We start from the raw sequence: 13,749 nt of genomic DNA on the forward strand, positions 1-13,749 counted from the left end.
GGCAAATACCATACTGCCATATGCGCAGCGTTTACACATAGTTAGTCTACCAAAATAATTCACTAATAGATTCTGTTTAATAAAAATGCAACATCGTATTGAAGGCGAATTCTTCCGTACTGACATACGGTAGTCTACCGGTGCTCTTGATTGCATCAGCATGACTGTCTACTATTTTTTGGTTCGAAATAGCAGTTGGTTGACCTGTACGGTACCGGTACCGTACCGTACGGTACCGGTACCGTACCTGTCAGGTGCATGCAACGGGTACAGCCTTTTAGTATAGATATACAGATTTCGTAAACGTGATTTGCAACAAGTAACATACAGTATTACAGCTTTCTAATTATCGCAGCTCTGTGAAGAAAAAAAAAGCGAAAAAAAAGAATAAAGATCTGCCTAAACCGCCAGCAACCTGTGCGGAACGCGTCCAAAGTTGTCTGAGCGACTTTTCAGCGGAGAATGTTTGTTTACATCTGCTCGCTTGTGATTGGTTGAGAATACGGATGTTTTGATGTCGGGGAAAGGTCCATTGTGTTGGACGAGTTAGCCTACCTTGAAAAATTGAATCAATAAATTTTTTTATCACTCTGACATCAAACAACAACAAACGGACAGACAAAATGCAAAGGAATTGAAGGACGGGCATAACTTAAGGACAAAGGTAAAAGACGTACAAGTGCGTGCCCGTCCAACTAAAACAGTTGAAGAACCTATTAAAATAAAAACACACGATACAAAATTGGGCAATACCTTTTAGATCAATTCAGGATGTGAAAACACCGATCAAAAAAAGAACGCGGCAACACTTTTTTCAAACTAGACAAAAAAAATTGTTGATGCGAATTTTGATCTGCTGTGAAACCAATTACAGTATTGGCTTTTTTATCTTTTACAGTGGTTGCCGTCAATGTATGGATTCCAATTTGTCAAAATGGAATATTTTTCTCTGTGTTGTGCCAATATGTTGATGTTTGGTGTTGTCTTTGTGATAAGGGTATTGTTGCTATTTTAATGTTTGCTTGAATGATTTTGCTGTTCGGTACAACGAGGCTAAGTTTTGTAAAATTCTAATTTTTAATAAATAATCACGGGAGTTGACACAGCAAACTGGCGTAAAGACGTGGTGTCCATTCTATTTAAACATCGCTATCCATCGAACCTAAACTTTGGTAAACGTCTCCATCATGGAAATGTTTACATTTTATAGACTACTTTTATACAAAGGAAATTACCTGTGTTTATTCAAAGGATTGTATTTTTCCACCGCGTTTAACGGTAACCACAAATTCACACCCATGTCTCTAAATATCAATTGAATACAATGTTTGGTATTTTATAATGGTAATTTCCATAGTGCTTTTTGTTTTTGTAGCGTCAAAAGTGGAGCTCCCGAAGTACGTGCACCAAGATGGCGTACAACCTGAAGCGTAACCTGGTACACATACTACGTTCAGGTTGTGCGCCATCTTGGTGCACATACTTCGGGAGCACCCAAAAGTGGCGTGACTTCATATGGTATCACTCCAAAGCCTGAAGTTACCTAAGATTTTCGAACCAAAAACCAAGGACAACAAGAAATTGAGTTAGGAGACCTACAGTAGCACGCGGCATTTCTAATTGTGCGAATTTCGTTTGTCTTTCAAAAAGGAATTGTCCCATTTATGGGATATTTTGAATCAGTCAAATTCCATTATTGTCGTGTAACATTCATGTTGATGCCATTGTTGTGCCAGCGATATACTGCTCTGGCAGACAAGCAGATATATTGTTCGATAGCTCAACGTTTTTCATATGCAGTCCATTTTTTAACCAATAAATCAGCCAAAGTAGACGGGGGTGGGCGTTCGCATTTTAACAGGGACAATCTTGCGGCCAAGAAGGAGCACTGTGGGGTCTAATGTATTTACAGAGTTTTAGAGCTTAGCTCAACTGCCAATGGTTGGGAGAGTTCATTTTGGCGTAACTGCCAATCTTTCGAAAAACAATCGCCGAGATTGAACATTAATTACGCGCTCATACATTCGGCGATTGTTAATGATCACTTTTCGTCTTTGCCATCGCGCCCGGCAAGAACTATCATGAAGATCAATGGGGTTGTGATTTCTGTATGTACCAGATTTCGCAAGTAACTCTGCATTTTCCTGTTGGTTTTGCTTAAAAATCAAAATGATTATCCGATATTGCTACCACTAGATTATGCCAGTGTGCCACTAAAAATCAATATATTTCTACTGTTTAGTAATGTTACCGCTCTCTATAATTTGTTTAATTTATTTTTTTTCTTTGTTTATCAAATGGTGTTGTATGGTGACCGTACATTTGAACCCATGTCTATATCCGCGGGTTCAATCAATATGCGGGTGCTGAAACCCATGGGTTAGGGTTAGTATGGGTTCAACTATCCGTACAACAACAAAATTTCCATAGGTGCAATAGTATGCAGGTTCAATTGTCATGGATTCAAATGTACGTGGGTTCAAATGTAATGGAACCGTGTTGTATAAATGATGACGGAGCAACCCGTCCTGCACAACTCCAGCCTTTTCCATATTATTCAGAAATTTTATTGTTGAATCTTTTTGATTTCTCAAGTGACAAATAAAATAACCTTGACTCTGTTTGTTTTGCTTCATGTCAGAAAACCAAAATGATTAATTGTTGATATTACAGATAGCAATGAATCGGTTTTAATGAAAGGCTTGCCTTGGTGTCTTATAGATAAAATAAATTCATGAATATATCAGGATATTTAGAGTCGCAAATTTTAAATATGTGAGTTGCTTTGGGTATTGAGTTACTGTGCGTGTTGATTTGCTCTCGGTTTATACTACGCATCATATTGCTTCTAGAGTTTACTCTAGACTACCGGTCCGCGATGCTTCATTGCCGGTCCGCGAGAAATTTCGTTGCTTTTATGCCGTCTCAATCGCTTTACCTAAGACGAGGTTGCGTTGGTTTATTACGCAATTTCTCCTCCGCCGTCATATTGCGACATCTTGGCGAAGAATCACACTTTTCTCGTTTTCATTCATCGCGAATGCGCTCCATCAAATCTCGCAAGATTCAGAAACCCAAAGATCAGCACGCGTGCCTTTTCTGTTCTGCGTGCTTTTTATGATTAATATGACCATCCATATAAAACCATATGCATATTTCTTTGTTTAAACCAGAGAACAGTATAATATTCCAGTAAGAAATGAACTTGTTGCGACCCTGACCCACGGTGTGATTTTGAGCCTGGTGCTAAGTTACCGACGACTTTGTCATTGTAATGTAAATTCATTTCGTTTGAGGCATCGATCAACTGCAGAGGGATTAATATGATACACACGACGAAAAAGAAAAAGCTTGATTAATATTGTGATTCTACTTTACAGTCGAGATTTAAAAAAAAAGACTCGAATACCCATCGCTAATTAATCGAGCAATCAAACTGTTTTCTGTCTTTTCAACCAATTGCGTTCTGCAAAAAACATCCTCATCACTCGCTTTAATTAAAACTAAGAAAAGAAATCGGCTATGCGTCGCTGCAGAGTTACGTGTTGCAGAAACTTCTTTGAAGCCTTGTTTGCAATCCTATATTAGAAACGAAACAGCAGCAAAATTCTCATTAGAGTTAATTGTGTTTGTACATGATTTGGCATGTACATGTTTTTTATGCTAGACGTTATATGTGTGCCTTTCTTACGCATAATGGGTGCCCAGCAGTGCATCTCGTTACACAAATCTATGATATTGTTTTATGTGTCACCCATTTCAATTTTTGACCGGCACATTATTTGATACTTTTCTTCGTGTGAAAATTTTTTAAGCGTGCCATTTTTGTCAAGAAGCATATTCAGTGCCCGACATTGCATTATATTACGCAAATTTTAAATATGTAGTTGCTGTGGGTATTGAGTTACTGTGCGTATAGATTTGATTTTGATTCATTTTACACATCATATTGCTTCTGGACTGAAGTCAAATAGTAATTTAATCTCAAAATCCTGTTCTGGTGCCGCATTGACATATTAAACCTGTTTCATAATTCAGTGGGGTAACGGCCGACCATCGGAGAATCGACTGCATTTAGTAAACAAAATATATACAGAGAGTCTGCGATAATTCCTGGTTAAAACCACACGACTCATCAAACAGCTGAATTAAGAATCCCTTTCCGCTTTAATTGAGCCCTGATTATAAGCGTGACGCGTTGATATTTAGACTAAGGTTAGTCGTTACTCCCGTAGTGTGTGCACCAGGTTCCTTTTTTTCCTTATTTAGTTCTATTTCGAGTTCGGGAACTGTCTGTATTAATCAAGTGAATATGCCCTCTGGTCATAGGTTTCAGTCCCTTTATATAATATACAACTTGATGTGAATAAGGCGAACAAAATTAGTAAACTCCATATTGGTACACACACTCCCATAGCGCCGGTTAGTCATTCAACAGAGGGGATAAAAAAGCGATTAGCGATTTTTCGTAACCCGAAACGCTCTTTGGACTCTCAAAACCCCTCGTTTCCAGACCATTTCCCAAAACTTTTGGCTACGCCCCTGTCACACAAACCCCGATCGCATTTTTGGGACTGTTTTACAGTTGATTATTTTCGACATGACGCTATTCCTCCAAGTTAAATCCTTTCAATTCAATCACATGTATACAAATTGCATGAATAATATAATTTATTCAATAAGCACACACAATAAAATCAAGACAATTCTTCAATTTGTTCCTTTTCGCCGGCTAATGAGAGAGTCGATACCTGTAATGCATGAGTATGATCAATAGAAAAAATGAATCTTTTGTACGTTTTATTGTTCAGCGTAAAAATAAGCAGCGTCTCGGAAACTTGGAACTTTCGAAACTCTATTCCATTGGCAATTGAGGGTTATATGTACTACCCCGCCGCCACAAATGCAAATGTGATATTTGAGAAAAACAATCCCGCAACATTTTGAAAATAGCAAATTAGTAATTATCCAGTTTGGGTTTGGTTCAGGAATGATTTAAATACTAGAACAATCTTTATTTCTAACTAAATAATTACTACTTATACTTTGAGGGGGGTGGGGGTATTTTATGCGAGTGCTTTTTTACTAACGATCCGATTAAATAGATTTCATTCTACACGGAACAAAATGGAGGAATATATCTTTTATTCGCGAATGAAATATTATGTGCAACTATGATTATTTCTCAAGCTGTAATCTTGTAAAATTTATGGACAAGTACAATACATGGCTAGAAGAGGTGTCCAAAATGAAAAGAATTTTGGAATCGATTTGGACTTTAAGTTCAGTGTAACAGCAATCATCTTGCAAATAACCATCCCCGCATGGGATTCGAACTAGCGAACCCACTCAGGGTTTTCAGAGTGGGGGGGGGGGGGGGCCATGTCGAGTATGATAGTAGTTAGACTGCAGGGGTGGGCAAGGCTTTAGGATCAAGGGCCAAAACTTTTGCCCGCCACCACTGGCGGTCCATGTAAGTGTGACGTAAAAATGTGACATTTTATGAATAATATTTACAGTGTTACAAAAGCAATTGAAAAACAGTAAGCTTTGTGCCAAAACTAAATTTAATTGCAATCTCAACAAATTCCTTGAACAACTTTTTAGCTAAAACATCAAAATTTGGTTTTAGTTTGGTTGTGGCAGCATCAGGTGGGCCAGATTGAAGTAGTATTAAACGGGTCGGATTTGGCCCGCGGGCCGTAGTTTGCTCATGTCGGAGTTAGACAGTTAGTTTGGGGCTCCCGAAGTATGCGAACCAAGATGGCGGACATCGGAATGTAACATGTGTACTAGGTTAGGGTTAGGCCATAATTTTGGGTATGAATACTACGGGAGGCTCTTGGCTAGTCTTCTAACTGATAATAGGACTAAAATAAGGAAAATTGGAAAGAAATTATCGCCTAACCCTAACCTGTTACCCATGTTACGTTCCGATGTCCGCCATCTTGGTTCGCATACTTCGGGAGCACCGTTAGTTTATTACACTTACCACGACTTAGCAGCAGTAAAACTTCACTTCATAGTTATAACAAGGTGGAGCTCCATACGGTTGCTTGTAATTCTCGCATACGAATCCTTTCTTTACGTCATAGTATGTAAACTTATTCTGAAACGAAACAATGTTGACATTTCTGGGAGTGTTATTCGTTACGTAATTTAAATACAAGAGAGCAATGCCCAAATATATAGACACGAAGATCAACACGAAGGTGTATCGAATCCAGTACAGTACAGGTAGCCTTACCACCAGATCAGTCAGATGTGATTATGGAACCACGGCACTTTGCAATTTTTTGTTTTGATGATGACATGACACATATAGGCCCTTCATACTCTCTCAAAATCATACTCTGGAATCTCTACTAATCACATCGGGGCTAGATATTGAATTACGTGGGATCAGGTAGAACTTTATGCCGGCAAATTGTTCAACTTACCTTGGTGTATCTGGCATCAATTTTCTTGCCAACAACTCTTGCGTGTATTTTCAGAGGATGGGAACAGAATTTGTAATGCTTCCGTAGATTTTCGATCGTTTCATAATCTCCTTTGCCAGTGGGTAAGTCTGAACTCATGTAGGAGGTCCAATAACCTGATAAATGAAATATTTGATTACTTAATGTGGATTTTTGATCTGAATGAAGCTTTAATCTGGGGTTTTCGATGTGGAAAGGGGTAATTCTTCCCTAGGTAGGAGTTTTATTGTGTAAGGCAGGGATCGGCAATCTTTTGTCGCTCGCGGGCCAAAATTAAGGGTTGCAAGTCATTGGCGGGTCGCACATATTTTTAGAAAGTTGAAAACCGAACGGCTGATACTTTTTATAATAAAATTCAAGCAATGATACATCTCTCGAATAACATATAGATTTATTTCGTCATTGCATCTCAAAAAATTCCATTAGAATATTTTCATCCCTTTGCACTTACCATCAACTTTTCTGCGTATTGTTGCCATTTATCTAATTATAATTAAATTATGGGCTCATTTAACGAGTAATTGTGAATTATATACTTGTTAGGTTATAATGTAATTTAGTCTAAAGACTATACTCGTCAAAACGGCTGTTTTGTTACTATAATTCAATGAAGCGCCGCGGGCCGGGTTATATTACTCCGCGGGCCGTAGGTTGCCGACCCCTGACGTAGGGGTAAGAAACTTTTAATTTTGAGTCATAAGTAGTATAGATAAATATTCAATCCATATTCGGTATTACTGCAATGCAAAAAATATAAACTGTTCAAACTATAAACGCCAGATTGCAAATTGTGTGCACAACTAGTTGATGATCCGTTGAAGATTGAACAAATAACGGAGTATTCTATATTGTGAATGAGAAATAAGAGAGCTACGCCCAAATATATGGACACGTCTGTTCTCAGTACAGTACGGTGTACCGTACCGTCAGATCACAGTCTACAAATATATTCACACCAAGCGAGTACAGTAGGACACAAAATGGCGTCCGATGTCCGCAGAACGTTTAATGACGTCATAGCAAACAAAAACAAATCTCACAGAGCTAACAGAAATATTTAAAATGAATAAAAGTAATAGCCTTCTGGGGAAAAATTTTATCTTCAACCACTGACAATTTCAAAGCAATTGGTCCAGTATTCGAAGAGAAAAGCGGTTTTTTAATATTTCCACTAGGTGTGTTATTCTGTGTCAAATAACAACAAGAACAAGAACAACATAATATTGAAACGATCGTTATGTCCAATACGTGTCCAATAAAGAGTTCCAAAATAGGCTAATAGGGGGACACGGCGCTAGGCCCGGAACTTATTTTACATTTCCCTTTACCAGAGAACTCCCCGTTCTTTCCAGTTTTATTGCTTGATTAAGTTATTTCACAGGGTGTTTCCACTTTGTTGGTCATGAATTGTTTGAAGATAATGAGATTTGGAATCTATCAATCATAATCACACGATAAATACTACTGGAATGATAACCAGGGGTCCATGAGTGTGGAAAGCTACCCGTTTAACCTACCCGTTTAATATACTTGATCAAATGTTGCCGTTGGTGTGGTTTGTACGTAAATAGTAACATTATTGGGATTGCAATGTTCTTTGTTCCGTAATAGTTATTATTATATCTCACACATAAGCAGCAAAAAAACTTACACTTTGGCGGAGGAGGCTTGGGTGCACAACAGAATCTAACTTTGTAATCTTCGCATTTTTTGTCCGATTGTTCATTGTTTACGCAATAAAGCCCTTTGTCAGCTGAGATGTGAACATTTTCGTAGGCGGCTTGCCAGGGTCTGTGAGGGTTGAGTGCTCGGGCGTCGATGCCGATTGGTTTGTGACAGATGTAGTATTTGGAACCCCCTTTGCTTTCGCTGAAATAAGAAAAAAATAGGAGTATTTTTTAACAGCGTGAGAGCAAAGTCAACAAGTATATGTCAAGTCAAGTCCGTGCTTTCGAAAAACAGATAACTGGCTAAACGAATCCCATACCCGGCATGGACATGTAACCGGACGAAAGGCCGTGGTTTGCGATATGATTAAGTCACCTTATCGGCTTTCCTCTCCCCCGTGATGAATATGTAGTTATTGATAACAGTTTAATTTACGTCACTGTAGGCAAATTTGGATTATAGTGACAGGAAACGATGAGGCTTTTTACTACTGAGTAGTAATTTTCAATCTAATTATTAAAATTAAAGTGTCTGTTTCTGTGAAAAGAATTTCTTGTAGTTGTGCACATGGGCAGCAGTAACAGGGCGAGAGGCCATGGTTCGTCATATGGTTGATCTGCCTTATCGGCTTTCGTCTCCCACAGGATAAATATGTACATCCTATTCTGATTTTTAACCAACAAAAGAAAAAACTAGAATATCGGTCAGAGACCGAAGACTTATCGATCGATGGTTAGGGGATTCCCAAAACAGTGGTCTTACTCCATAGTGACACCGTGTGTCCCACCACTAATTAATTAATAACACGCTAAATATTAGACATAATCCATCCAAAATCAATAGGCTTCTGATCCAAGCTGTGATGATTGCACATGTAAAATTTGGAGCAGATTCAACCTCGCTTTCGTGAGATATCGCGTGCATTTAACACACAGACATACAGACAGACAAACACCTATCAACATACTTACCGATCTTAAGATCGATAAGTAATAAGTCACTGCACTTACGTGATTAAATCTGAGAGAGTTTCATAGTCTCCTTTACCGGAAGGATTGTCCCGATCAAACCATTGAGTCCACTCTCCTTTGCAAGATGGCTCTGAAGAAATAAAATTGGTTGAATATTTTTCGATATCGTGTTACTTGGACTAAGTTATTTTGGCGCTCCAGAAGTCTGTGTAGCAAATGGATATAACAAATTTTGTTCGCCTACTTTACATCAAGCTGTATAAAGGGACTGAAACCTATTCACTTGGCTAACACTGACAGTCCCCGAACTCGTAATGGAACTAAAATAAGGAAAATCGGAATAAATTATTGCCTAACCCTAACCTGATACACATACTATGGGAGTATCGATTTTTTTTCGAGATTGATTAACTTTGACTAATTTTTTTTTACCAGAGTTGTTTATATGTATATCATAATAAATGAGGGCATGCATAACAACAAAAGAGTCGATTTTCATCTAAGATTATTGCACAAAAAATGTATATACTATAGATCGTTTGGGTTGTTCTCAACTGGATGACATTAGTTGTTGAAAAAAGCCTTCTACTTCGCAATTGATGTCGCTTGAAAGTTTTTACTTTTTTCCCAAATTTCTTTTGGGATCCAACCGAATCCGGATTTCAAGCAAATTTTTTTCTGTTTTATTTTTGATATGGGAACACTTTTCATGAAATCTGGTGATTGTCAGGCCGGGAGATTTGACACGAGAACAATTTTTATAACATATAATGATTGTCAGGCGGAATGATAAAACTCAGGTTTTGCGTTAGAACACTTTTTAAGACATCTGGGGATTGTCGGGCGGGGTGATGATCTTCAGGTATGACATGGGAACACTTTTTATGACATCTGGTGCTTGTCATGCATTGAAAAAAAAAGATAGTGGAATCGAACTCAAGATATTTAGATCACCGATATCCACTTACCTTTGAAATGACAACAGAAACGAACTTTATAATCGTCACACTTGTGATCTTTCTGCTTCTTATTCTCACAAACTAAACCCTTGGTTGGACTGATATCGACGTGGTCACCTCCAAGTTGGTAGGGATCGCCATTTAGCAGTCTGGCATCTATTGCACTTGGCTTGGAACATAATGCGGGGTGTTTTTTTCTGAAAAGTAAGAAAATGATAACGAGGAACAGCGATTTTTGTACACACCCCTATAGGGAGGACACACCCCTAAAATTTATTTCAAACAACCCCTCCCCGCCTTTGATTCCTGGCTAACCCCTGTGCTTGATTATAATGCAAAGATGCTGCAGCAAACACTATTTGTGTCAGTTTCGTCTGGCTTATTGAGACAAATAAAAGTCAACAGAAGAAATATTTTGAAATATCTTTGTCTGAAAAGGTCGACTTTTCAGATCGCATAAATCTGAACTTCTTCAAGTCTGCGTCAATCGGACTTACTTGCGCGTTATTCTATGTGAAAATTCCATATTGCAGGGGTGTACGAAAGGCGGCCACAATCGGGCATGCCAAGCCATTAAGTTTGGCTCTTGTCAACACTCGGATTTTGTCCCCTGAAGCAGGAAATCCTAATCCGGCAGTTTATGTATAAAAAGGCGCTCACATGAGTAAAAATACGTAATGGTTTTTGGGCTTGTCGCTTCGTTAAATCTTTCGCCGTTTTTCTTTATTACTGGATGGGTAAGCGATAGCCAAATTCTCTTCTCTTGCCTTTTCCGTGGCGCTCTGGTTATCGCTAGTATTTTAATTCATGCATACATGGAAAAACTAGAATTTATGTATGGCCTATCTAAATATGTAGAGTTGGTTATATGGCGCACCGAAAAAAATGTCGCACAACCCTGTCATATAGTTCTCATTGTTCTTGAGATTTCTGCGGTTATTCGTTACGTCACTCTGAGATTAGTTTCTTTTTTACTGGATAAGTCCCTTTGGCTTTGCCATGTAAAAAAGGTATAATGTCACACATCCTTTCTCACCTGAGATCATGGAGAGTTTCCCAATCACCTGTAGCAGACGGGTCGTCTCTGTCGTAGAAAGGAGACCAGTATCCGCCATCACATTTGGGTTCTGTAACAGGAAAAATTATTTTTCAAAGGTTTTGCCTAAATTGGATCATTTGTGCGGGGGTTGCAATTTTAGTTGCCATTAACTAGATTTGGCTCTGAATTTGAAATTAAATATTGTTGCGAACAAACGCAGTCATTTTTTATTTTATATTATCAACAATCAGACCAATGCGGTGTCTGTGTGATCTGTCTGAAATGGATTGCGCAATAACCAGTCCGGGTAGAAATAAAAATAATAACTTACAATCAAAATTCGAACCCGGTTTGTTTAACCCGCGAAATGACCGCTTTTGCCATCGTGCCCAAAAAGCTCAGAACTTCAAAGATAAAGTAAGAAACATCCACTAACCTGGGAAACAGCAGAATCTAACTTTGTAGTCCTTGCAAGGAGGTTTGTACAAATCCTTCTGCAATTTGTTTTTACAAACAAACCCGAACGATCCCGATCTGTCCTCATCACGAATATAGTTTCCGCCGAGGTACCAGAAATTTGCGTGGTCCGGGTAGCCCACAATTCTTACATCTACTGCGACTGGTCTCTCGCAGATTCCTTTTTTTTCTTTCCGGAGATCTTTCAGAGTTTCCCAGTCACCAGTCCCACTAGGGTTGTCTCTATCGTAGAATCCGGTCCAGTGCGCTCCTTTTGGACATTCCGGAATGGAGTACACTGAAATTGACAAGAATTTGAGTGTCATAGTCAAAAAAAAATTGAAGACATTGAAAGATATTGCATGCGGTTTGGACGCGTACAAAATAATTACACGGAGGCGTAGCCAGGAGGAAAACATCTTCCCGTATTATATATAAGAATTTTCGTAGATTGAAATGCTGTTTAGACTAGGGCTGGGCATATTCGAATACCTGATGATTTCAGAATCGAATAATTTTTTCGAATCGAATCCCGAATACTTGGGAGATATAAAATTGCATGTAACCTTCTTATTGTATTAGGTTCACTAGACACATAAATTACTGAAAACATAGAATACATCGCTCAGACAGATTGCTGAGCGTTCACACACAATAAAAAACGTGTTTTCATCAATAACTCACTACAGGAAAGAGTCGTATGTCAGGATATCGTTGAATAAATATGGCTTCATAGAAAAAACTGAGAAATTACCTCGACATTGGCGGAAAGAAAAAAAAATGGCGACGATTCAAAATTTTGCTTTGAACCGATTCGAATAATTTCATATTTGATTCGATTCGAATATTCGATTTGAAATGCCCAGTTTAGACCCAAGACTCTTAAAAACCCATGTTTTCGGGCGGGACCCGCTTGCTATTAGGGTCTAACTCAGCAATTAGAAATTTTAACTCCCCCGATCCCCCCACCCCCTCAAAAAATCATGTTTATGCCCTTGTAATAAAATTCGAAGGAAAGAGGCAAATGCTGAAATTACAGAAAACAACATTTATTCAAGGATATTACAAAAAAAAAATAGGTGTTCTTTAAACCTAATCTAACCATACCTTGAAGCGAAAGGTATATCAATAAAAATCTACGGGAATTTTAAAATAAACAATATACGTTTTCTTAATTTTTTCAAAATATTTCCTACACATTCTACGGCGAACAAAATTAGTTACCTACATATTGGCACACACCCTTCCCAGAGCGCCTACAAAAACGCCGTGAAATTATAATAACAACATCACTCACCTTTATATATGCAAACATAAATGGCGATAACTGCCGCTAACACACGCATGTTGTGTTTCTCTTATACCAAATTAAAAACTGCAATAAAAATAATTTTAATATTTTTTTGATAGAGTCACAGAGCTTAGAAAAGAACAAGTATTTTCTTCTCACTGTATTGTTTATAGAGCTGGGAATATTTAATCGGGTCACCGTTATTAAATAGTTAAACGGTTACGAATATTTTCTATCGTTAACTTCATCCCTGTCTTGTTTGTGTCCATTTTGTACTCGAATATACATAGAAAAACATCAAACGCGAAATATTATTACAATCGAAACATCCAGTTTCCTGAATTACAGAAGTCAAAACACTGTACAAACATTATGATCGAATAAGACACATTGGCAAAATTTAATCCACCACCCCCTTTCCCGGTACTTCCCCTTACTATTGTTTCTAAGAAACGCAATTTTTCACACAAATACCAAAATAAAAATCTGAGTCAGCTACGCTCTTGCCCTGCTGTACTAGATTTGCATACTCGGCATTGATAGCACCTTCTCCGATCGATGGCTTACACACCAAAATTGAGCAAAACTGAGCCAAGCTCGAAAAACCTCAGCCCATTAGCTCTGTTGAGATGCTAAATCGCCGTGGTCATTTCAGAATTTAGGCGTTTATATACGATACGGCCTTAAACGAATGACTTGGCATAAACGAGTGTTTTGCCTTGAGGATATGTTACCGGTACCGACACAGTGGCGAATTCGATGTAATGTTTTTGAACGAAAATAATATTTTCAAACTAATCATTTGCGGGAAATTCCGAAATTAAAATACGAAAAATTTACTTACTTTTTATGGTAAATGCATTATGCCAGTAAGAGTAATTTATTA

General features: G+C 38.1%; 1 protein-coding gene across 1 annotated transcript; it reads right to left on the reverse strand.

The window, feature by feature from the left end:
* Nucleotides 1-4,653: 4,653 nt before the first annotated feature.
* Nucleotides 4,654-13,026, reverse strand: LOC120343359 (mucin-5AC-like). The gene is made up of 9 exons (XM_039412511.2): nt 12,870-13,026; nt 11,553-11,870; nt 11,114-11,204; nt 10,087-10,274; nt 9,158-9,248; nt 8,131-8,348; nt 6,441-6,595; nt 5,993-6,109; nt 4,654-4,751 (listed from the first exon to the last, which is right to left on the reverse strand). The coding sequence occupies exons 1-8, from the start codon at nt 12,916-12,918 to the stop codon at nt 5,999-6,001; spliced, it is 1,221 nt and encodes a 406-aa protein (XP_039268445.2). The 5' UTR covers nt 12,919-13,026; the 3' UTR covers nt 4,654-4,751; nt 5,993-5,998.
* Nucleotides 13,027-13,749: the final 723 nt, after the last annotated feature.

This window comes from Styela clava, chromosome 3, assembly GCF_964204865.1.
Source record: "Styela clava chromosome 3, kaStyClav1.hap1.2, whole genome shotgun sequence".
Classification (NCBI taxonomy): Eukaryota; Metazoa; Chordata; class Ascidiacea; order Stolidobranchia; family Styelidae; genus Styela; species Styela clava.